Here is a 23,755-nt window from a genome sequence, read left to right on the forward strand (position 1 = left end):
AACAATTGATATACTTCAAGTTGTAATGTATGTTAATTTTCATTTTCTATTCTCTATGCCCTCAGGTAGATATTAACTGAAGTATTGATTCCTTCTACCCTAAAACATCAATTCATTGAACAATTAGGGGATGGCCAGGCACTAATGCGGGGCACTAGCAGATACACAAGATTGCACGCTAATTTAGCGCAGTCCCAAGTACTCGTGGCTTCTGCTGTTAAGGCGAGTTGGACCCCTGAACGGCCTACGCCTAAAGTAACCGTCGATTGAAACCTCTGACCAAAACACCAACATTCCTTTATCTCGTTGCTTTTTCCCTTCTTCTTCTCTTCTGTCGTGCTTTTGCACATGCGGCTGGCTACATGTTAGTCGCGGCTTTCCTGCGCAATGGCTTGGGCCTCTTGGTGCCTGTGGCGATAGCCTGTACGATTTACCTCTATCTTTATCCCTTCTTCGGTGGTTGCGCGTTTCCCCTGCCCTCGAGAGACGCCCACGAAGCCTTTGAGGCAACCAAACGACTCCATTGGCCCTTCAACGAGACCCAAACCGATGCAGATCATGTGCCTACTCAACTTGCTCCCTTTCGACTCCTCGCTCTGGGCGATCCTCAGCTCGAAGGAGACACTTCGGTCGCGACGGTCATCCTGGGCACATTCCCCCACGTAATCAGCATCTACAAGCATCTCACCTTTCAGACGGAACACTGGTGCTTTCGAGAGCGCATCCGCTGGACGGTGCACGATATCGTCGACATATTTTTCGAGGACATTCCCTATTACCTTGACTCTTGGCGCAAACGCCTCGATCTCTTCGGCAACGACTTCTACCTCAACCACATCTATAGAACCCTACACTGGTGGTCGCGCCCGACACACGTAAGCGTTCTTGGCGATCTTTTGGGCAGTCAGTGGATCGAAGACGATGAATTCGAGAAGCGAGGCCACAGATTCTGGGAGAGGACTTTCCGCGGCGGAGAGAGAGTGCCGGATGATATCGCCACGTGGCCAGCGCACGAATATGATTTGACGGGCATGCTGGACGGATCCGAGGCGGAGGAGATCTGGACAAAGAGAATCATCAACGTTGCTGGCAACCACGATATCGGATATGCTGGAGACTTGACTGCCGAGCGATTGTTGCGGTTCGAGCGTGTCTTTGGCAAGGTCAACTACGAGCTTCGATTCGGAATTCCCATCAACGACTCGGATGTGTTGGCCACCATTCATAACGACCAAACAAACCCCCACTCTCCCCGCCTGGAACCCGAGATCCGTATCGTTGTTCTCAATGACATGAATCTCGACACTCCTGCCAAGGACACTGACCTGCAAGATGAGACGTACAAATTCATCAACGCCGTCATCGGAACCTCAGCCGCCGTCGAATACTCGGGCATCTTCACCCTCGTCCTGACCCATATTCCGCTGTATAAACCTGAGGGCGTCTGCGTCGACGCACCATTTTTCGACTTTCACGGCGCAGAGGACGGAGGTGGTGTGAAGGAGCAGTATCTCCTGAGTTTGGACGCAAGCAAAGGCTTCCTCGAGGGATTCTACGGCATGAACAAAGACCCCTACGCGGCCGGTGCCGGACGAGGCCGCAAGGGCTTGATCCTCAACGGACACGATCACGAGGGCTGTGACACATACCACTTCATCAACCAGACAAACGGCACGGATCCTAGTGAGCGCTTCTGGGAAGTGGCGAGATGGCGTGATGCTCAGGCTCGAGGACTGCCGAACCTGACCACTTCGGGTGTCCCAGGCAGACGAGAGATTACGGTGCGTAGCATGATGGGCGACTTTAGCGGCAATGCGGGCCTTCTCAGTATGTGGTTCAACCAAGAGACGTGGGAGTGGGAGTACGAGTTTGTCAATTGTCGTCTGGGCACACAGCACTTTTGGTGGTTTGTCCACTTTTTGGATTTGGGAGTCGTCATCGCTTTCCTGGTGTACATTGTTGTGAGCATTCTGGGGTTTGTAGGTGTTGATGTGGACGCACGCTTCTTTCAGCTGGTTGCCTGGATATGGCGCAAGTTGGCTCCGGCATGGTTGAGGAGGAGGGATGACGCGGCGACACAGAACGGACATGCTAGGATAAAAGGGTGATTGGATATGATAGCGAATACCCCCAAGTTTTCTTGTACGATAATAGACGTGTTTATGTAGTATACGCATGAATTGGGGTGGGACTTTTTGTATCGTGTTTGCTGGGTTACTATCGTCATAGGTAAAGGAATGCATGGCTTGTGAATGCATAGCTGGAGGCAGTCATACTTGCAGGTTTAGGATGGTATCGATTTTTATTAGCTTCATATGAAGACGGCTTCATTAATACTGCCTAATATATTAAAGTAGCTAGGCTTTTACTTGGGCGCCGTTAAGTCATATTAGATCTCTAAACAACATTTGAAGCATATCAGTCTGGAAACATGTTAAGTCATCAACGTTTGCTTTTCATCATCCATCGTTACTGCGGTGCGACATCATCTGTTAAAGCCATGCACACGATCCTCATCTCGTGTTTGCCGCTGCCGAGTAACGTATACAAGAATTCAAGCATATACCATGTAGCACTAAAGACAGATTCTTTGTGTCTCTCCATGTGAGCTGAACCAGCTACAATTACCTGATAACACAAGAGCATGTTTGTCAGTACTAACAGCTTGGCGGTATACGAGTTGATACGGTGCCGGATCATGGCGTTGCAAGATGAGCTGCAATTATCCGCAGGAACTTGGTCCGGGCAAAAACAAACATCTTGATATAGTTCCCGAGAAGCTTGACGGACGGATAGATCTCGTGTGACAAACTCACTTTTTCCTTCCTTCTCTTCCTTTTGTCATCAAGTCCCTTGCATATAGATCACCATAGTGACAAAGAAGATATAAAGTCTAACGACTCCCTCCTTATCATCATCTTCTCCTTCTTCCTCTTCTCCTTTCAAAATCGTTATACCGATAATGAACGCCCCAATACCAACCGCTTTCTCCTATCGAACCATCAACTCCATCAAAATGATGCTCCTCCGCCTCCTCGTCGCCATCTTCTTCCACCTCCCCACAGTCCTTTCCTTCCCCCAAATTCTCACTCATCCTCACCATCACAACACGAGCGTGGAAATCGATCCTCCTCTACCAACAACCATCCATCCCATCCCTCTCCCAATCCCTCCAACAACATCTTTCCCAACACCAACAACAACTTCAGATCCCTGGAAAGACATGTGCAAACCCGGCGCCGAATGCGACTGCACCCGCATCCCAGATAAAAACGGCGACGAGTAAGATAAATCCAAACACAAACTCACACATCAATCACTCCCCTTTTTAACAACCCATTAACTTTAGATACTTCCAATGCGTCACCAATCCCCGCTGCGATCACTGCTGGATCAACGTCACCACCATTCATCCAACTCCCCCAATTCCTCCCGCGACGAACCTCTTTAGCACGGATTATCGCACGCTTTTGCCGGGGACGTATACTAGCTCTGAGGACGGCACGGCGCATGTTGTTGTTGTACAGCCATCGCAGCGTGTTACGACGAGGTTCGTTACTTTGACGCGGACGAGCTATGTTACTCTTTCTGTGACGCCTTCGTGCGATTGTTTCTTTACGCGATAGTTTGAGAGCAGTGGGTTTTGGGGGTGACTGTTGAGTGGAAGTTATGAAGTATGCTTTGGAATTTCAGGGGTAAGGAGAGGAGGATTCAACAGCGTACCAGAAGCAGTCATTCTTTATAGTTCGCTTGTTTGGATTGCCCAAGTAATATCAAGTCCAAGTATGCAAGTTGAGAAAAAGAACAGCAGACTGAGACCTAGATATAACACGACTATCTCCTCCTAATACTTAATGTCGCTCTTCACATCAATCACATCACTATAGCACTCAGACACACTCTCACAGATTCTGGTTCTCTTCAACATAATCCATCAATCGTCTCATACATCCTCTAGTATACAAGTCAAGTTACACAGAAGTATTTTTTCATCCTTCTTCGTTCGTAGCAAATACAAAAAATATGATCACAAAAGATCACCTCGCGCCCCCCTTTCCATCCCCTCCTTAATCGCCCCTTCGCAGCAAAAAGGCTCGTTTGACCCCATGCCATGATACCGAAGAAATTTCTATATGCAAATAATCCCGTTCTCGGTGGACGAATCCGAGGACCATAACCCTTGCCACGTTTCGTTTCCCCCTTTTGGTGTTTTTACAATTATTATGTGGTTGAAGCCATTATATAGCGGAGAGAGAGAGAGAGAAAGATCGCAGCGTCGTGCCCATCACCAATTTTTTTTCTTTGTTTTTTTATCTTTCTTCATTCTGGTACAGCGACTCATGCCTTGGTGTTGTCGCCGCCCTCCTTCTTAGGGCCAAACATGCCAGAGAAAGAACCCATCATGCTGCTCATCATCTCCTGCTGAGCCTTCTCCATGGCCTGCTGCTCCTCCTTGAGCCACTTCTCACCGTTCTCGCGGATCTCCTTCTCGAGGGCCTGGTAGTTGCGCTGGCCTCTCTCGCGGGCAATGTCCTGAAGCATCTTGCCCTGAGCATAGGCTTCGGTAGGATCCTGCTCTCCGTCGACGGGAACGGTCATGCTCATCTTGCTGGGCTTCAGGCCAAGCAGGTTTCCAAGAGCACCCATGCCGGACGGCTTTCCGTGCTTTGACTTTTCAGCACGCTGCTTGTTGAATTCTCGGCGGGCGATGGCTTCTCGGCGGGCAAACTCGGTAGGAATGTGCTTTCCTTCGAAGGACTTGAGAACCTTTCGTACATCGGAGTACTGCATGGTGTGGATATACTCGAGGAAAGGAATCAGAGCGACAAGCTCCTTATCGCTTGCATCACCCTTCCAAGGCTCTAGAATGACGGCGTTCTCAGGCTGCTTGCGGACGTGAGAGGCTTTGGTGTCGAGGATGATGACTTTGGAAAGGTCACGGTTGAGGTAGGAGAGATCCTATTTTGAACACAAGATTAGTTACACTGCTGCATTGACGTTGGTGGAAATCGGGGGCTTACCTTGACGATTTCTCCGTCTTCGTATTTGGTTGCCTCGCGATAGAGGGGCCACATGATGAAGCGGAAAGGATCCAGCTTCCGAACCAGCGGTTCTGCCATGCCAAAGGGAGCTGTGGTGAAGAGCACAAGCTCGTAGTATTGACTCAGGTATCGGATAAAGTAGTCCATTCCGGGTCGCTTTGCCACTCTCCAGCCATGCTCTCTAGTCCATTCGCTGTGGATGAGCATGTCGTCCAAACTGATGCAGAGGGTGTACGGGCGCTCGAAGCTCGGGTCGGGATCAGGTAGTAGCTTCTCAAAGGCTGGGTCCTGGTAATAAGACACTGACTCTCCCCATCGAGCTCTGGTGCGCTGCCACCACAGTGCCGGGCTCCATCCATTGGGAATATCGGGGTGGCGCTCTGCCTCGATGGGATCTTCCCAGTTACGACCCATGTATGCGATGCCCATCAGTGATCCCGAGCCCGTGACAGCCAACATGAAGCGAGTCCACCACTTGCGGTTGCGCTCGCTGGTAGAGACATATTCTTCTCTGGCTCGGCCGCGGCCTCCTCCTCCGCTTCCTCCAGCAGCTGGCTCCTCCTCGCCCAGTGTCAATGACGACTGCGACTTGCCAGCTCTCTGCTCGAGCTCGGCTTCCAACGTCGAGGGAATGCCCTGGGTGAGATCAGGAAGCTTGTGGAAGGGTATGGGTTCTGGCTCAGCAGAGTCGGCGGGCTTCTGTTCAGCTGAGGAATCGACCTCTTGTGCTGGTGAGCCCTCTGCGGCGGGGCCCTTGGGTCCTGGTGAGGGCTGCTTCGGAGCTGGTCTGGGTGTCTCTCCGGGGCTGGATTTTTTGTTCGCATAGGTACGGAGGAATTGCGAAGCCGGAGCAGCAGTAGCAGCAGCAGGGAATCGAATGGGCTGACGCACAGCCGTTCGTGGTAGCCGACTGGCCGCCAGCCCCAGCCGAGAGGCTTGAGCTACTCTGGAGAGCATCGTGAAGCTGGGATGGACGGTGCAAAGGCCTCAAAGACGGAAGCGAGACTCTTCAATTGCGCATGTCCCGGGTCGCTCGACGTTGATCTCGATGCCGCCGGATCCAAGACTCCTGGTTGGCTGGTTCAGATGTGTCTCGACAGTAGGAATTGCCTGTGGCCTGCAGTCATGGAAACGACGCTTTTAGTGGCGCAAAGGCAAAGTCGTTCTTCTCTCTCCCACTTCTTGCGTACTGACCCGCCTCCGTCATCCAGAATTTTTTTGCCGGGATTGGGTTCAGCCGATGTTTACACGATTCTGGCATGTTCTCTTCCGCTTGGTGGGGTTTTCTGCATTTGCCCCGTTTGGGTCCCTCAATGCCGCCTGCGGACTAGCGCGCCGTCGACGGGCTCACGTGAAAGTGCCAATTGGGGAATGTCGAATCTCCAAAACCTCCGACTTGTACCGAGTACTTGTCTCTCAGTAGAACTCCCGGTTTTGTCATACCTCAAGAGACTCAAGTTTTCCCTCTTCCCCAGCTTTGTCCCGTCTTTTTGTCTCTCCCCCCTCACGAGAGAAGACCCTTGTTTCACTCCTGTTGCTGTCATTACGGTACAGTAATCTTACTGTTGCTGCGATTCTCGGACCACATCCGACCCTGTCTCTGTTCCTGTTTCACTCCGCTCTGGAACCATCGCCATTCCTTCAACATCGGCTGATTTGCCCAAGCGAAACCCGGCCGCCAATCAGTCCAATCAATATCATGGCTTTTGCGTTTGGTGCAATCTAGAGGGTGGTTCATCTCGAGTTTTGTCGTCTCGCCATGGAACCACCCTCGACGAGGCACCTCGTTCCGTTGTGATTGATCGACCTGACTCTACCCGTCCTATTTAACCGCCGGTGTGGCATGCGCGCAAGACCAAGATTGGGGTTCCTAGTCTGCTGTACAGTATAACGAATTTCCGTTTGAACCGCTCCTCTTCGCTCCTCGAGATTCGATCCGAAAATCCGACATAATAATCTCCTCGTTTCATTATTTCGAAATGTCCGAGCATCCTTCCAAGAGCACTGGTCGACGACCATCTCTGACCAAGCCTCCGCCACCGGCAGCACCGAGAAAGGCGCAAGCCACGGCCAAGAAGTCGCAAGCAGCGGCGCATAAACTGCACGTCGTGGTGAACAAGTCGCAAACTGCGATCCAGAAGCCTCAGGCGCTGGCACAGAACCCCCAGTCGCTAGAAGAAGATCTTCAAGCTTCGGAGCAAGAGATGCAAGCGCCCGCTCCTGCTGCCAGCAGCATCGATGATGACATCAACAATATACCAATTGCTTCTCTTACTCTCGACACCCCATTGATCCCGCTCCGAAAGAAGCCGCCGCGTGTTCCCGCGACGCCGTTCCACTTCCTCTCCTTGCCCTCGGAGCTGCGCGTCAAGATATACGAATACTACTTTGAAGACGACGGCGAGGTCCTCGACCTGTCGCCTAACAACTACAAGAGCATTCACAAGAAACTCGGCCTCATGCGCGTCTGCAGGCTGCTGCACGAGGAAGCAACATACTACTACTACGGCACCCGGACGTTTCGCCTCTTCCCCACGTACCCGGGCAAGTACTTTAAGAGCAAGCGACCATTGCTCGCCCGCCTCAAGCCCCGCCAGCGCGAATGCCTCACGACCCTGGAATTGCGCCTCGGGCCGGGGTGGAATGCGCCACCTAAAGGGTGGGCTGTCAACGATGCGCTCGGGCTAAAGGACTGCATCAACGTGCACAAGCTCAAGGTCCTTGTGGAATGCGACCCCAGCGACGGCATCTTCAAGGGCTTCCGTCGCTCCGAGGGCTTCTACGAGTCCTTTAGTCGCGCTCTTCTTACCAACGTCCTCGAGGTGTTGCCGGCCGTGAGCACGGTCGAGTTCGACGCCTGGTCCAGCGTCAAGAAGACGGGCAACATGATGTCCGGCCTCATCAAGGTCGCTGCCGAAACCAACGGTGTGGCTATCCGATGGGGGCCAGAGCGCGGCTGGACGGACGCGGATGAGGACGAAGACACCGCGGCGACTGTTGCTGGGCCTGATCCGAATAGACCACTTGAGAGCGTTCCGATCCAGGGGTTCGGAAATTCACACAACATCATGGTTGTGGCGTAATACATACAGCATGGATTGGCATGGAGCAATGGGAATGAGATTTCTTTTTTTGTGTACGACAAAACCTTGTGGAATGACTTTGACGATGGAATCGAATGATTTGGACTTGGCGCTTTGTTTTTGAACTCTTTATATTCTTATTTTCGTTAATTTCCTTCCCTGCAGCCCTTATTTCAATGTTTGCTCTGGTTCTTACAACATCAGAGCTCCAGTGTTAGCACTCCTTTTCTCTCTATCTCTGCATAGGTAGCTCAAACATGCCGCTCTTTCTATAGGCGAAATTACTACTCCTGAAAAAAAGAAAACCAAAGCCCTTCTTCATCTTTGACGCTTTGTTTCATTTTGCGATTAGGTATCTCATGTACAGCGTTAAATATCCCAGTAATTTCCTTGTTCACAGTGCCCCAAGAGTAGCCAGCGCATTCCTCAGTTCCTGCACGGCGGTCGGCACGTCGTCGAAATTCAGAGCGGATATCGCCCACTTGGCATGTTTCTGCGCCTGTGCCATGCTCTTCTGATCGGCCACTGGGGGCCTGCTGCTGCTGCTAGCGTTCGTAACCGGCGGTACGATGGGAGTTGCGACGGGAGGTGAGACGACAGTTGGCGACACGACAGCTGGAGGGACGGGAGCCGTGGGGGCGGTCCAGCTAGGAGGAACAGAAGGGTTGACAGGCTGAGGAGGCTGGGGAGGAGGCGCATAGGAAGTGAATTGCGGAGGAAGCTGAGGCGTAGAATGTGGCGGTTGCGTCGGAAGATCCTGAGGCGGAGGACTCGTGCTCATGGGCGAAGGGACAAAGGGCTCGTTGTCAGGCTCAGCAGCCTGCGTAAGGGGGAAATATCCTTCCTGCACGGGCTCCTGGCGCGACGGCTCGCCCCCGTCGGGAGCGTCCTCGACGTAGGCAGCTTGCGGCGACGGGGGGCTGGTGAGTTCCTGGACGTCGGGGTCGAGAGGGTCGAGGGCCGGTTCGTCTTCGACCTCGCGGGGCTTGGGGTTGGATTCGTTGGGGTCCTTACCCTCGCGGATGGCCTTGAGTATGCGGGCGGCGTTCCACTTGGCGAATTTGATCTTTTGTAGGACATCTGGCTCGGGGGTTCCCCATTCGTGGGTGAGGTCGAAGAAGGTGGCGGCAGCATCAAAGGTGTCGGCGGTTTGTCTAGCCGCGACAACAGTTAGCTAGAGCATCGTTTAGAGACAGTATGACTTGTCTTTCATTACCTCGTCACTTTGTTCGCCTTCATGGTTCGCTCTGCACGATCAAACGTCTCCTGCGCAAACTGCTCGACATAGGCCTGCCCCGCGGTGTTGTCCATGATGGCGTCGTCGTCTGGACGCTCGGCCTTTGTGGACTCGAGGCGCTCGAGCAGCGTCTTTGTGAAGGCGAAGCAGTCATCGTCGGTGGTGTGCAGGTTCTTTCCTACAATCTGGTTGACGGCATGGTATTCGCCTGTATGAATCTGTAAGAGACACGTTTGTTGTTTCTTTCTGTGGGATCCCACATACACCAGTATGAGATGGCGGGTTTGAAGGCGCGCAGCTGGTTTGCGCGGTTGAGAAACCGACTGACTTCGGGGATCTTGAGCGGCGCTGGGATTGGCTCGGCCATTGTGATCGAGCGATTGAATTATCTGGTTGCTTTATTGTGTATTATGCAGGGCAGAGTCACAGAAGAGCAAAAAAGAAGTCGGAGAAGATTAAAACGGATGGGAAGCTCCTTGTGCAAATGGGCGCATCGACGTAATCGCAGGTGACGATGCGCTTCCCCCACATGAAGCTGCAGCCTTGACGATACATGATTCGAGTACATCCACGCACAAGCCACAGCGAACTGCCCCGCTCAAGGTCGCGCCACAGCGAGACTGATTTGGAAGCTGGAAACATCCATGCCTTGCTAAAGTCACACTGTGTGCAAATAGTTGTCATGATATAGACACTGAGAACAAGACTTTACCACCTAGACGCTCCCCCAAGAGACTTGATGCTTACTCCACATCAATCTTGATAAACTATTCTATTCTCACAATTAAACTTCTAAACAAAAAAGAACTCATATACACAGCCAGAAAGTAAAAAGTAAGGCAAAAAACACATCGCCAAGCCAAGCATAAGCCACACCTCACACTGTATATCTCTCCAGCGTGGCCTTTTCCCAAATTCCCATGCACCCGGGCCATCTTCATAAAAAGAGGCCAGCTATAAAATCTCAAAGGCCAAGCAATCGCAGCCACATTTGCAACATTTCCTTTTGGCTAAATTCCTCACCCTCTTCTCACATATCCTCTCTTCTATATAACATCACCCCTTGAAAGGGAGAAAGAGGCCGTGAGAAGCTTTCTTTCGCTGCTTGATACATCAGGCATCAGTCTCACTCCACTTACTCACAAGGGCTTCATCCTATCAACTTACACGGAAAACCAGAAGCCATGCATCAACAAACTCTCCTCGCCACCCTCTCGGCCGTGCTTGCGGCCCTGCCCGTCGCCCAAGCTGGCTTCTACACCAAAAACTCGCCTGTTCTGCAGGTAGACGCCAAATCATACGACCGGCTCATCGCAAAGTCCAACCACACATCTGTAAGTTTTGCTTGCTTACAAACTCACACACTATCTCATACACATCAAAACAACGTAAAAGACTTGTATCACATAAAAAACAACATATCCACGAATGAACGAAATGAAATTGAAACAAAACAAAACAAATAACCAACCGTCTCCAGATCGTCGAATTCTACGCCCCCTGGTGCGGCCACTGCCAAAACCTCAAGCCCGCCTACGAAAAGGCCGCCAAGAACCTCGACGGCCTCGCCAAAGTCGCCGCCGTCGACTGCGACGACGACGCCAACAAGGCCTTTTGCGGCAACATGGGCGTCAAGGGCTTCCCCACGCTCAAGATCGTCCGCCCGGGTAAGAAGTACGGCCGCCCCGTCGTCGAGGACTACCAGGGCCAGCGCAGCGCGGGGGCCATTGTCGATGCCGTGGTGGCCAAGATTAACAACCACGTTGTCAAGCTGACGGACAAGGAGATTGAGGGGTTCTTGGAGAAGGAGGAGGAGAAGCCAAAGGCTATCTTGTTCACGGAGAAAGGAACTACGAGTGCGCTGCTTAGGAGTATTGCCATTGATTTTCTCGATGCTGTTACGGTTGGCCAGGTTAGGAACAAGGAGACGGCCACTGTGGAAAAGTTTGGCATTTCTTCATTCCCATCCTTCGTTCTCATCCCTGGAGGCGGCAAGGAGCCCATCACGTACAGCGGAGAGCTCAACAAGAAGGACATGGTCGAGTTCCTGAAGCAAGCCGCCCAGCCCAACCCCGACCCATCCCCCTCCAGCGCCAAGTCCAACAAGAAGGCTTCTTCCAAGGACAAGGCCAGCAAGGAAGCCCCCAAGGCCGAGCAGTCCTCATCCACCGCGTCCTCCGAGACCTCAACCGCTGCTGCCCCTGAGTCCACCCTCATCGACATCCCCGCCCTTGCTTCCAAGGCCGAACTCGAAGAGCACTGCCTCCAGTCCAAGTCTCAGACATGTGTCCTCGCATTTGTCCCCGCAGGTACCTCGGAGATGCGCAACAAGATCCTTTTGTCCGTTTCCCAGCTCCACACCAAGTACGTCCACGGAAAGCGCCACTTCCCCTTCTTCTCCGTCGACAGCGATGTCGAAGGCGCTGCGGCTCTCAAGGAAGCCCTCGGCATCTCTGGTAAAATCGAGCTCATTGCCCTCAACGCCCGCCGAAACTGGTGGAGGCGATACGAAGAGGGCGAGTTCGACGTCCACAGCGTCGAGTCCTGGATCGACTCTGTCCGAATGGGCGAGGGTGAGAAGAAGAAGCTTCCCCAGGGAATTGTCGTCGAGAAGCCCGAGACTACCGAAGAGGCAAAGGTCGAGACTGAGGCTCCTGCGGCTGAAGAGGCTGCCGAGGAGTCTGCGCACGATGAGCTCTAAAGAAAGCACATTTGGCCAGCTATATAGTACATGTATCCGAATTAGCAAGACAGAATAACAAACAAGATTGAACATAGTCATTATTAAAAAAAAAAAAATTGTGGAAACGTACCTGGTATCATTCAAGGGGCAAAAAATATCGTGTTGCCCATACAAACTCGCAGTCCAAAACACCAACCACTTAATCCTCCAAGCTCACAGCCATCATATCACTCCTTTGCACCGCCCCCTCTTTAATCATCTTGCTCCCCTTCTGCCTCACAATTCCATCCAACAGCCTCCTCATCTGTCTACACCCATCAACGCCCACCACCAGCATGCCCTCCAGCCGGCTCACCTGAACACGGCTCTCGCACACCAGCACCGCAACCTTGTCGGAATCTCCCAGCGTGGCAACCGTCAAATAAGGCAGCTCTTGTTCCTCTTGAGTGTTGAGGTCGAGCAGAGGATCGGCTGAATCATCGCCAGCGGCATAGGATGATGTTGAGCCCGCGGTACAAGCCGTAATGTAGTCTGTCATAGGAATACCAGCGTCGATGAGTGCAAGCGTCGTCGCGTTGATCAACGCAGCCAAGAGTGATCCGTCCTGGGACAGAACATGCAAGGATACCGTAATCGTCGAGTGTGGGAAAAGATGGACATGTAAGTTGGCCGCCAGCGCTTTCTGAATCGTAATCTCCATCTCCTGGATACGTCTATAATCCCCTCAGTTAGTCTCCCATCTCCCATTTCTTGTCAAATGTAGCTTCTCACCTATCATTTCTCCCTCTCCTCTTGCGATCCACGCTCGAAAAGCCAGCCACTACCACATTCACCACGATACTCGCCCCGTCCTTCTGCCCGCCAGCCTGGCCACCGCCGCCAGTCCCCCTCTTCTGCTGACCTGCTTGGGGTTCAGCCGGACCAGTCACCACGCACATGACCTTTGTGTGGCCCATCTCGAGGTATGACGACCCGTCTGCGGCGTCTTGGGTGTGAATCTGGGCGTGCAGGCGACGGAGGTCGTTCCATCGTCGGCCGTCAATGCGCAGAAGCGCGAGGGAGTATGTTGACGTATCGAGAGGCATTTCGGCTGCTCAGGGATGTGAATTGAACAGTTGTGGCAGAAAAGAAGTAAGGAAAATGTAGTTTGTCATGCGACAAATCCCAATTGAAGATGATAGTTCAAGGTCTGCGAAAGACCAAGAATTTTTGGAGCTTTGCAGTGTAGTGGGGTCAGTCCAAGCTACGGGTGTGGCTGATGGCTGATGGTTCATTTGATGTGGCGCTGACCTACAGCTGTTGCAGACGTGAAGAAGATAGTACAAGCTGATCTCACAAAAAGAGAAGATAACAAGCTGTATTTGCCATAAATTCAATCATTATATTATTTCAGTAGTGGCCATGCACATTCAACTGTGGCCGGGTATAGTAAGTTCTACCTAGTAGGTAATGCAAAATGCTCACAATGTATAACAAACTCGCTATAATATCATCCTATGCTCTTCAAATGGAGCTGCGTCTAAATCAACAGTAATCCGTCCCTTTTCGTTCAATGTTGCTCCCAAATCAGATATCGGCGTGGAAAGCCGAGTATGTGCCACCTCCTGTCGGCTCACTCTAGCCTCATCCCTTGGTATCCAGAGGCTTGGCTTCGGCGTCCAGAGCTCCGGGGGCTGGTAGGTAGCGTATTTGTCTCCGTTCGTGTACGAAATAGGCGGCCGTTCCTCGTTGGGAATCAGTTTGCGTAATGCCACAAAGTCTTCGTGCTCCTCTGGGTGCAGCCATTTGGCAAGAAAGCCAGGAGGCCCTTCTCCATCTCCACTCTTCGCAAATGCAAACATCTTGTCCAGCATCGCGTTCAGCCCGGACCTTTCCATCTCAGTCTTGACTTTTTCTATGGCAGCAGACTTCATCCACGCTGTTAGAGCCATTCGAATACTGCTGGCGCCTTCGAGACCCCTGTTGGAAACAACGTGGTGATCGTCTTCGTCAATCTCTTCTATCTCGACCTCTTCTTCGTCTCCAAATGCTTGTTCCACGTCAAAGTAGCTTGCAGCCGCACCGCCGGCGTCATTTCCATGTGCTTCCCCATCGTCGTTGTGGACTGCAAGTTTTGCCTTTTCTTCTTCTTGGATCTGTTCCTCCACTGCCAACGTCTGCGGCAAGTTCCACATGAGAGGCAAAATAGCATCTCTAAGCAGGAAATGAACCAAGCCCGTTAGACCAAGGAGGGTGATGACAATACCCATGGGTCCAAATGCACGATTCAAAATTAAGAGGCCAATCAGACAGATTTCTGCCAGGTAAAGGCCAATAATTAACTGCTGTAGGGCGCGCGGATAGAAGAGACCCTTGCTGTCTGTTGTAGTGTCGAAAACATAAATCAAGTTGTACTTCCAAACAAGTCCAATAAAAGCCATGCCTCCCGCGCTAAAGATCAGGATCAACGGCGCAATACAGGCATATGAAAGTGCTGCAAGTCGTATCTGCATTAGCACAGTGCTTCCTCTTTCAAAGGAGTATGAAATAAAAGTGGTACGTACCGATCACTCCCATGTTTGTAAACACTGGAAAGATGCCGCCCCAACGAGCTGGCCGAAGCTTACGCCAGGTTGTGAATCGTCTCCTGGGCACATCTGACGTTTTTGCCACGATGTGGTGCCGAATCAAGGAAAACAATTGCAGCAGCTGGGTACCACCAGTCGCTAAGCATTGAACCAAGATGTACGACAGGTAAAAATTCGACGCCTTGGGCAGGTTCTGTGCGAGAAGTGATTGGATACCCAGCGGGTTTTCAATAATGTCCTGGAGTGCACCTGAGGCGGCCGAAGTGATGGTAGTGACCAAGAAGACTTGAACGACTTGGAACGCAAAGTATGCGTTTTGCGTAAAAAATTCTCCAATGATCAGTGACGGAATGCCAGCCTGAGCAGCGCAAACTATGAAAGGGGCGTCAGTCTACCATATTCCAAACAGGGGTTGTAAATGTAGGGACTCCTTACTTCTCAACAAAATCGGCACCAGCGCCATGAGCACAGACAAGGCGAATGGTGGAAGAAGACCGCTAATAACGCCTATTATAAAACTAGGCAACTTGTTGATCCAGTGAAGAAAGGGAATCTTTTCGGTTAAAAAGTCCAGTTGGGATGCTATGCCAATAAATGCGGAGGGAATGGACCAGAAGATGATGGCGGCGGTGATGCCACTGAGAATCAACAGGCGTCGAATAATACGTTCCCACCATTTCATCCGCAGAGATTCCCATATGACCTCGTCCGGGCGAATACCGAGCAGCCCGGGGGCCATCTGCAGCGGTAAATGGTGCACAACAACTTGCTGTGCGGCATGGGCAGCCTCCTGAGTATCGAATTCTATAAACGCGGCCGGAAGAGGCTCAACATCGCCTCGCTTGATTTGGCGTCGCAATTTGAAAATTTGTATGTTAAGCTCCTTGAGTCTATTGCGAGTCCACCTGATTGTATCAACTCGACGGCCAAAGTTACCGATTGGCCGATGATGTGGCCGGGCTTCTGCTGGTATCCATTGGGCTGCAACGGAGCCTCTGACGTCCGGCAAGTTGGGTCTGAGGCCATATGGATGCACATAGTCCAAGTCTTCTGCTTTAAGTTCTTCCTCTTCCTCGAGATTGACCTGCTTTGGGCTCCCCTCAACGCTAGTATAGCCTGCCTGATTCTCTATATCCACTCCAAGTTGGGACCCAGGCAGGGTTACCTCGAGCGGACTATTGGGTTGCCGGACGGTTTCGCCACTATCCAGAGTGGTTATCTCATTATTTGAGGAAGTCTCGGTCTCTTTTCTAGTAGTTTGATAAAGCACATTGGCGGATTGTGGGTTCTTGCGAAGATATTTGTTCCGCGCGGCGTTGGCTTTCTTGATAAGATCAATTTCAGCTTTCTCTAGTCGCATAGCCGTCTGTTCTCTCTCTTTGACCAGATTCGCAAGATCTTTACTTGTGCGGGGTAGGAAGATGCGCTTCGCAGAATCGCCGTAGAGCTTTCGGAGTCGAGCCTCATCGCGGTAAGGCTTGGGGATACACAGCAAGAGCAACGTTTTGGACGACAGTCGATCGGCGTAATAAGGCGATGAAAGGTATGCCTGACGCAGGTTGACAAAGTAGATACACTCTCGGACAATTGTAAAGAGCACAAAGCCTTCAACTGCACGTCAATACGGGCGTTGTAGCGGTGGATAGGGGCTAACTTGAACCTACCAAAGAATAACCAAGCAACTATGGCATGGGCCCAAAGTCTTGTAGATCCGGAGACAACGTTTCCAATGGTCAGGAGGTCAAGCTGTGTAAGACTATTACCGCCAGTGCCGTGTACTGGGAGGAGAATTGGCCAGACGATACAGCAGCCAACGAGGCTAATATTTCGTAAAACTTTGAGATAGCGGAGGAAAAAGTAGGCATCAAGAGAGCCATTGTTGAGGACGTAGGTGTCTGGAATCTTGAGGAAGGGTATGATCCAGTTGAAGAGACCAGAAGGCAATTCAGGAGTAGGCTTCCTATAGTGTCTTATGTGAGATATGGTGCCAGCATTGCAATTGTAACGGTTTTGGGGATTTACGAATGTGAAGACAAGAGAGATACAGGGATGAAGATGATAGAAAGGCAGATAAAGATAGGACATACTCTGGGTATCGAAGACTGGGAATAGTTCTTGGAGCATAAACTCGCCTAGAACGAGGCCGCAGCAAAAGGAATAGGGCCAAGCAAAGACCCAGATAGATAGCAACAGGAGCAAAAGTAGCACCAAGTTTAGACAGAGAATTCGACTTGTTGCCATTTGCCGTGCTTAGAGTACCGCCGTCAGAGCCATCACGGCCAGATCCAACTCGAGTGTCATTGGGCTATGATGAACCAAAATGTATCAGAGGTTAGCTGAAAGCAAACGGTACACAGCACGATTCAAGTTGTGGCTTGCTCCATAACTGCCGCGTCCCGCTTCAGCTCTTCAGGTGCAGATGCAGGTGCAGCACCGCCCGCGATGCTGTGGATAGAAGCGAGACTCGAGGCTCCAGGATAGAAATCGATCGGAACTATAGTTGAGATGACGTACCACGGTGAGGCCCCTCGGAAGGAGCTCGTACAATGACATGGCGATATCGACAGGCTGGCGATGGGAACGAGACTGCAGCTCAGGCATCGCAAAGGCAAGACATCTTCACCGCTGGGAAGAAGCCAACAGGTGGGATCTCGTGTATCTTGCCCGTGTCCCGTTGGTAGGAGATTCAATGCGAGCGAGGGACAGCAACCGAATCAAATCGAAACAACCAGGCAATGCTGTAGCAAAGAATCAAGACAAGCCGACCGCGCACAAGCTTAGTTGGCGTTGGACTTGTACAAGTACTCGTCGTCTTCTGCACAACGCAGTCATGAGCAACCACGCAAAAAAATGCGTTTAGCCTGGGATTGCTAACTAGGGAACCACGGAGCAGGGTCCGAGCTGGGACGAACTGGGGGCTGGTAATCTTTGACAAGAGGGGACAAAGAGGAGCGATGGATGTCCATCAGCCTCTTCCGCCCCTCGCAACCAGCGCAATTGGCAGTGTCTTTGGCAGGCCGCCAGAGATGCCCCATCTTGCACCTTCGGAAGTGGATGGCAATCAAAGGGGCAATAATATTTGGTGCTAGCAACCAGCAGCGACAGCGCAAGCAAGGCTCTCCGACCCGTACGTGGTCACGGCCTCCAGGATATCCCCTGTTATCTGTCGCCAATCGGAAATGCAGATACGGCTCAGTGTCTTGGGTGCCATTTATGAGGAGAGGGCCAATGAAAGCCAGATTCAGCAAGCGATCGGCACATTTCTCGTCGGCGAGTCCCCAGTCACAAGGCTCGGGCTAATTCCAGCGAGCGTCCAGCCCAGTCGCAGGGCTACAGGAACGTGTACTCGGACATGCCTACGAGATGGAGACATTAGTTAGGTACTCGTATGTACTAAACTAGCAGCAGTAATACTCGTACGAGTGGGCTTAGACGGTTCGTAGCGATGGCGGGTCTGTGGTGGAGAGCGAGAGAGGCAACAGAGGGTAAGGCGAGAGTTGGTGCGGGTGCGGATGATGCTGGCGTCCCGCCACTGGACAGCTGCAAGACAAGAGGCCATGATGCCTGCTGGGATGATTTGCTCGGTTCGGCACAGCGATTAGGCGATGCGGCGCTAGAGGCGGAATGTCTCAGAAAAGACGTCAAGACGATGCGGTGATGACAAGAAGCGAGAAAGCCAAGAGAGGGTGAGATGAGATGGTCTTTGTGAATAGTGATAGAATCTAGAAGTGCGGTCGGCTTTTGGTCACAGGGCGTAGTGGCTGGTTATTGCCCTGGAGGCAGTTTACAGCGGACAACCTTGGAGCTTTTAGCACATACAGGTACCTACAGGCATCCACTGTACGGACAATCCGAGAGTCTAACGCCCCCATCACTGATGAAATCCAAGCCTGTACGGTACTCGTATTGTAAAACCTCGATCTCCATATCAATACCAGGTATTCAACATCCGATACCAGTCTACACAGAAAACACCAACCAAATCTTATGTCCTGTCTGGGCCTCGCACAAGACGCAGTAACACCATATGCCGTCAGACCGTGCTTGCAACTAGCAATGGATCTAGAACTCTGTCCATCTCAATACGCGAAAATGACTTGTCAGACGGCTTTTCCCCTCCCTGCATCCCCAAAAAAGCAAGGCCCGTCCATCTCCTCTCCTCTCCCAATATCAGATCTATGATGCAAATATCTGTACTCCTACATCCTCAGTTTCGGTGATTCCTCTTTTCAGATCTCTACATCTTCACACCCTACTCTTATCTATTTTTACAAAATGTTGCCGAGACACCGAACCACTCCGTCCGATGCATGACTGCACCCCATCCAACGGTTAGCGAACTTTCTCCTCCCTCTTAAAAGACGGCGTTCCTGAGGCCCTTGGCAAGGCTCTGCTTCATCCGGTTTAGTCGCTTGCATAGTGGCGAGCTGAACTCAAGGCCCCATCGTCACCCGGCGCTACGCCGTTGAGGGGGGAAGGGCGAACCAGGGTTAAGGGAGAGCCTTGTCATTGTCATGGATACGAAGGGATGCCAATGGACCAGTATGGCTTGTGATATATACTATTGCTTGGCTCTGGGTTTCTAGACCCTTCAGCTGTCGCTTTATACATGCAATTTGTTCGAACAGATCATATTTCTGCATCACTGTTGGCTGATTTGCATGAGGCTGGCCTTGATCCTACGCGTATTATCCTTGCACCGTGTCAGATGCCCTCTCCAGCTCGAGTCAGCTTGAGCCTTGGCCTACGATCGAGACCAACCATGACGACGACTGCAACTACATTCCATCTAGGCTATAGGCAACCAAGTAGAGTCTCAATTCAACTAGCTGTACTCGTATTTGGTAGAGGTTTAGTTGTCAAGAAAAGTCCCTGGCCAAGCATCTCTCAGCTCCAGCAATCCAGATATCCCGTACGCCTCGCTTAATCCAGTATCCCAGTACTCCAAAGACAGAAACCCCAAAAGAAGCAACTCTTGACAGAGCAAGAGCTGAAATATTCCCACCCCGAAATTAAACACTCGAATCTTCACTCGAATCTTCCGCTGATCTAGTACATATGTAGTCATCTAGGAAAACCAAGATTCCAAAATCGTCCGCGACAACGACCCAATCGTCTTCCTCTGGTTCTTTTTGGCTCTTCCGTCTTCTCCTCCCATGGCGACCTCGTTGCTCTTCAGGCGCGGGCTGTACTGTCGTACTAGAAGAGTTCGAATGTGACCTTTGAAGCAATCCTTTTTGGTGTCAGAACGCCTTTCTTTTCATCATCTGGAGGGAGTTGCAGAATAATTTCAGACATCCACTTACTCTGTGTTCGGCTTTTAGCCGCATACCACAGGTTCTTCGCGACGGCCTTGCTCTTAGGGAATACCGTCTCCCATTGCGATGTCCATGTCTTCTTAGTCTTAGGTTCCACCGGTGTGCATTCGACTTTGGGCTCCCTATTCCCGAGTTAATCGCAAACAGACCAAACACAGGAAATAAGGAAACCAACTTATTTGTGCGCTCCTCTTCCCCATTGCTCCCTTGCTCTTCCTCCTCACAAGGCTGTTCAGTTTCCTGGGAGGTGTCCTCTTGCCGCTCAAAGGTCGTCGTCACATCTTGAATGTCTTCTCCATGCTGCAAAATGTGTTCCTGGGCCGATTCTGTTGGTACCTGGTTATCTATGGCAAAGATCTCCGCCATGAGAGAGCCAAATGACGAATTCAATGCCATCTCTGCTGTGAAGGGCATTGATGGAGGAAGCGCAAGGCAAGGGGGGGGGAGACGGTAAAGGATTCGCATAAAAAGTTTTATCGCATCTGGGAAAGAAAAAAAAGTCAACATTCAACTGGAAAAAAAAAGGTCAGAAAGAAAAGCTGCCTAACAGGTACCTGACAGCTGTACATTCTCCCAGGCTGAAGGGGAGAAAAAAAAGTATCCAGCGCCTTATCACAGAGAGTGGCTTCGCAATCATCGTTAACCTTTCCCTACCTATCGCAATTTTAAACTCAACCTTCTGGACATTGAGGTGTCCAAGACAAATTTGCCTTGTATCTGGATGAGTAATTATTCCATCGACTTTGGTATAGATACTTGTAAGAAGAGCTTATGGGACATTAATCTTGCCTTAGGTATCCAGGGGCCAAGTATCGATTAAGTTCCCTCGTCACTATACCTCTCCAGTGCCCTAGAGTTTGAATCTTGGTTTACCTACTAGGTGGGTAGTTTGAGTCATCTAATAGATGTAGGCGGATTTCGATTCGTGTTCGCCAAGCAAGAAATCACAAGGTTCATCTTTCCCATATGTCAATGCCGTAGAAGCAGAAGCGTATACTATGTCCATCTACTGGCATAATTCAATCAAGCACAGTACACATGGCAACAAAGGCTATTCCACAAGTACTTAACAAATTCATCAACATCACAAAAGCAAAAGTAAATCAAATAATTTCTCTCATCAGTCAGTACTTGTAGATTCAATAAAGTCATCTAGCTAAGTATCCAACACGGCAGTAATCCTTAACCATCTGCCATCAATCTCCCCCTCATCCACGATCCATTTTTTTTTCCTGGCTAGCCCTCCGAAATCATTGTACATAACCTGATCCCGAAAGGGCCACATCCATGACCTTGTCGCAAAATGTTGTCCGGAGCTGGACAACCCCCTATATCTTTCATTCTCTGTATCTTCTACGAGAGAAGAAAAGAAAGGGGGCTGATACTTCCGGTCTTGGCTGAATGAGCAAAGAGTGGTTCTTATCCGACTCTTTTGCAAAAAGTGGCTCAAGAATCAACAAAACAAAACAGACCCGTGGAAATGGGAGGGACCACTCCACGGGGGGCCGCAGCATCGACCCAATGGTCATCACACGCGCCTCAGGTGCAAAGATCACGCAGCACCATTATCCAAGAACCAGCTTGGAGTGCTGCGTGATCTCGCCCTATGAAGGGGGCGCGGTGGGGAATGATTGTATAAAAGCGAGAGAGTGTGCTTTGTATATACATTACCACACAACAACATTAATGTGTGTCACCGAGCAGGGACAGAACACTGCAGGATCATTATGCAGTCCGTCTGCCCTGTCGTGGGGAATAAACATGCTTGTCATATTCTCTTCATCGTAAAAGGCTTTTCTTCATCCGTCATTATCATCAGGCATTGTCCAAGTCGCTCAACCAACAATGATGCCATTGCGGCGGGCAGAGACCTCGTACTCGGCCTCCTCGTCGTCGCTGACGTCGCTAGCGCAGTCAGAGCTGTCCTCATAGCCGCATCGGGAGCCGCCACAGTCGATCTTGACACGCTCGCCCTTGCGGGTGATTCCGTAGCGCTCGCAGGTGCATGAGCTGCAGTCGGAGCTGGGGGTGCTGTAGCCGGAGAGCGAGGAGCTGGGGGAGGAGCTGTCGGAGCGGTATGAGAGGCTGGAGCCGTTGGAGGAGACGGGGGAGGTGCTGAAGTCGGTGAGGACATCGTCTTCGAGGCCGGCGCTGCCGAAGCGGGCAGTGAGCTCCTCAAGATCCTCGTAGTCGGACTGGAGGATGTGCTTGGTGGCGTGAGGAGACATGGGCTTGGGGGCCTTGATCTGAGAGATGGAGAGAGGTCGGCCCTTGGGGATATCGACGGTCAGGGAAGCACGGTGACGAGAAGACTTGTCCTTGGAAGAAGAGTGTCGGGAAGAGCTCTTGCTGCTTGACTTGTGGGATGACTTGGAACCGTCCTCGGTGACGTCGAGGATGTTGAGCTCTCGGCCGGTGGTGGGCTCGGTGGTGGACTCAACGGAAGGGTTGTGAGCGACGTGGTAGCCGTCGATGATGTAGTAGTACCAGTATCGCTTGCCAGCCTCGAGGGTGGAGTTCTGGAACTTGAAGGTACCCTTCCATGCGGTGCCGGACTTGGAGGACTTGTCCTTGGCAAGGGGGAGCTGGCCGACGTAGTTGTCCCAAGAGCCGAGAAGGTGGACGGTCTTGACGCCAGAAGAGACGCGAAGAGAGAATGAGAGTTGGATGGAAGACATGTTGATTAGTGGGTATTAAAAGTTGTTGTGATTAGGGAGATGCTTTGTTGTAGGAGTTCTAGTGATTCTTGGGCAAAAGTGTAAAAATTGGTGTATTGATCGCCAGCGAGCAAGTGAAATCCACAATTCTGTTTATTAGGGGGTATCAATTAAGATGTCGTGATGCGTAAAAAATGCAGAAAAAAAATTCAATGTAAAAATTATCTCGTCTCAAGCTGACCGGCAACTGAGATGTTTGATGGTGTAGTTGACGTGTGAAGGGTTTGTGTAAGTGAAGACGAGATGTGATATTAGAAGATAAAAAGGGAGACCAGCTCCAGAACAAACAAAAAAACAAACAAGGGGGGAAAAAACAGAAAGGTGGATTTGAGGTTGGCAGAACTTGCTGAGGAACAAGAAAAAAGAGAAACATCTCGACGGGTGTTGGCCGCCTTGATATACGTTTTGCGAAGCGCGGACCCGAGGGAGAGGCCGTCACGACACTTGGCCCGGCCATTGCCTAGACCAGGCCCCAAGAGGCAAGGGAAGTGAGCCATGTCTGCAACCTCTTCGACCGGCTTGCCATGGATGAGCAAATGAGCCATCGCGGCGGGCCAATAACGCGGCAAAGTCGCACACCAAGGCCGCTTCTGCATGCATCTCGGCGTCCGTCTCCTCTCACCCGGCAGGGGTATGGGCGGTTAACCACCTTTAACCACTCATGTGTGGCGCCCATCCACAGCGCTGCCGGCGTCTAGATGCGGCGCTTCATTGGACTGCCGCCAGCAAGGCTCGTCACCTGCAGAGCCGGAGGAGGGGCCTCTGCCTGCTGTGACTGGCTCGTGGTCTGATTGCAAGCCGTAATTACGCACGCTGGTGTCCTTTTGGTGCCCTTTTGGTGTGCGCCCGAGCTCGCCGTGATTCGTTGGAGCGCTTGCGGGTGGACCAAGGTAGCATCGATAAAGTGCATATAGGCGAACAAACAAACAAACAACCAAGCTAAAACTGCAGACGCAGCTTTTTGATCACACAATGGCGGTGGATACAAGGCCGAGTTGCAAGGCTTCACTTGCTTCATAGCCGCTTGTCGATAGAGAACGATATGCATCTAACCAGTCATACGCTCTGCTCAGCGATCGATAGCCCTGTTTGTTGAAGTCAGTGTGGA

The 23,755-nt window shown here is 51.4% G+C and overlaps 10 protein-coding genes across 10 annotated transcripts; 4 read left to right on the top strand and 6 right to left on the bottom strand.

Moving 5' to 3' along the window:
• Positions 1–362: 362 nt before the first annotated feature.
• On the top strand, positions 363–2,108 carry T069G_07529 (uncharacterized protein; the record flags this gene model as incomplete). The annotated part of the gene is made up of 2 exons (XM_056174739.1): positions 363–1,683; positions 1,765–2,108. The coding sequence occupies 2 exons, from the start codon at positions 363–365 to the stop codon at positions 2,106–2,108; spliced, it is 1,665 nt and encodes a 554-aa protein (XP_056028318.1).
• A 908-nt stretch (positions 2,109–3,016) lies between these two features.
• On the top strand, positions 3,017–3,626 carry T069G_07530 (uncharacterized protein; the record flags this gene model as incomplete). The annotated part of the gene is made up of 2 exons (XM_056174740.1): positions 3,017–3,282; positions 3,350–3,626. The coding sequence occupies 2 exons, from the start codon at positions 3,017–3,019 to the stop codon at positions 3,624–3,626; spliced, it is 543 nt and encodes a 180-aa protein (XP_056028319.1).
• Positions 3,627–4,338: 712 nt separating this feature from the next.
• T069G_07531 (NLI interacting factor-like phosphatase domain-containing protein) lies at positions 4,339–5,999 on the bottom strand (the record flags this gene model as incomplete). The annotated part of the gene is made up of 2 exons (XM_056174741.1): positions 4,339–4,959; positions 5,022–5,999. The coding sequence occupies 2 exons, from the start codon at positions 5,997–5,999 to the stop codon at positions 4,339–4,341; spliced, it is 1,599 nt and encodes a 532-aa protein (XP_056028320.1).
• Positions 6,000–7,021: 1,022 nt separating this feature from the next.
• T069G_07532 (uncharacterized protein) lies at positions 7,022–8,125 on the top strand (the record flags this gene model as incomplete). The annotated part of the gene is made up of 1 exon (XM_056174742.1): positions 7,022–8,125. The coding sequence occupies one exon, from the start codon at positions 7,022–7,024 to the stop codon at positions 8,123–8,125; it is 1,104 nt and encodes a 367-aa protein (XP_056028321.1).
• Positions 8,126–8,519: 394 nt separating this feature from the next.
• T069G_07533 (vta1 like domain-containing protein) lies at positions 8,520–9,729 on the bottom strand (the record flags this gene model as incomplete). Its single annotated transcript, XM_056174743.1, has 3 exons — positions 8,520–9,279; positions 9,342–9,570; positions 9,627–9,729. The coding sequence occupies 3 exons, from the start codon at positions 9,727–9,729 to the stop codon at positions 8,520–8,522; spliced, it is 1,092 nt and encodes a 363-aa protein (XP_056028322.1).
• Positions 9,730–10,546: 817 nt separating this feature from the next.
• T069G_07534 (thioredoxin domain-containing protein) lies at positions 10,547–12,063 on the top strand (the record flags this gene model as incomplete). Its single annotated transcript, XM_056174744.1, has 2 exons — positions 10,547–10,696; positions 10,843–12,063. The coding sequence occupies 2 exons, from the start codon at positions 10,547–10,549 to the stop codon at positions 12,061–12,063; spliced, it is 1,371 nt and encodes a 456-aa protein (XP_056028323.1).
• Positions 12,064–12,244: 181 nt separating this feature from the next.
• On the bottom strand, positions 12,245–13,130 carry T069G_07535 (3' exoribonuclease family, domain 1 domain-containing protein; the record flags this gene model as incomplete). The annotated part of the gene is made up of 2 exons (XM_056174745.1): positions 12,245–12,758; positions 12,817–13,130. The coding sequence occupies 2 exons, from the start codon at positions 13,128–13,130 to the stop codon at positions 12,245–12,247; spliced, it is 828 nt and encodes a 275-aa protein (XP_056028324.1).
• A 396-nt stretch (positions 13,131–13,526) lies between these two features.
• Positions 13,527–17,165, bottom strand: T069G_07536 (calcium-dependent channel, 7TM region, putative phosphate domain-containing protein; the record flags this gene model as incomplete). The annotated part of the gene is made up of 6 exons (XM_056174746.1): positions 13,527–14,518; positions 14,589–14,984; positions 15,048–16,223; positions 16,277–16,572; positions 16,700–16,917; positions 17,127–17,165. 6 exons carry the CDS (start codon positions 17,163–17,165, stop codon positions 13,527–13,529), a joined length of 3,117 nt encoding a protein of 1,038 aa, XP_056028325.1.
• A 2,515-nt stretch (positions 17,166–19,680) lies between these two features.
• Positions 19,681–20,326, bottom strand: T069G_07537 (uncharacterized protein; the record flags this gene model as incomplete). Its single annotated transcript, XM_056174747.1, has 3 exons — positions 19,681–19,832; positions 19,919–20,052; positions 20,106–20,326. The coding sequence occupies 3 exons, from the start codon at positions 20,324–20,326 to the stop codon at positions 19,681–19,683; spliced, it is 507 nt and encodes a 168-aa protein (XP_056028326.1).
• A 1,439-nt stretch (positions 20,327–21,765) lies between these two features.
• T069G_07538 (uncharacterized protein) lies at positions 21,766–22,608 on the bottom strand (the record flags this gene model as incomplete). The annotated part of the gene is made up of 1 exon (XM_056174748.1): positions 21,766–22,608. The coding sequence occupies one exon, from the start codon at positions 22,606–22,608 to the stop codon at positions 21,766–21,768; it is 843 nt and encodes a 280-aa protein (XP_056028327.1).
• Positions 22,609–23,755: the final 1,147 nt, after the last annotated feature.

Source organism: Trichoderma breve, chromosome 4 (genome assembly GCF_028502605.1).
Source record: "Trichoderma breve strain T069 chromosome 4, whole genome shotgun sequence".
NCBI classification, from domain to species: Eukaryota; Fungi; Ascomycota; class Sordariomycetes; order Hypocreales; family Hypocreaceae; genus Trichoderma; species Trichoderma breve.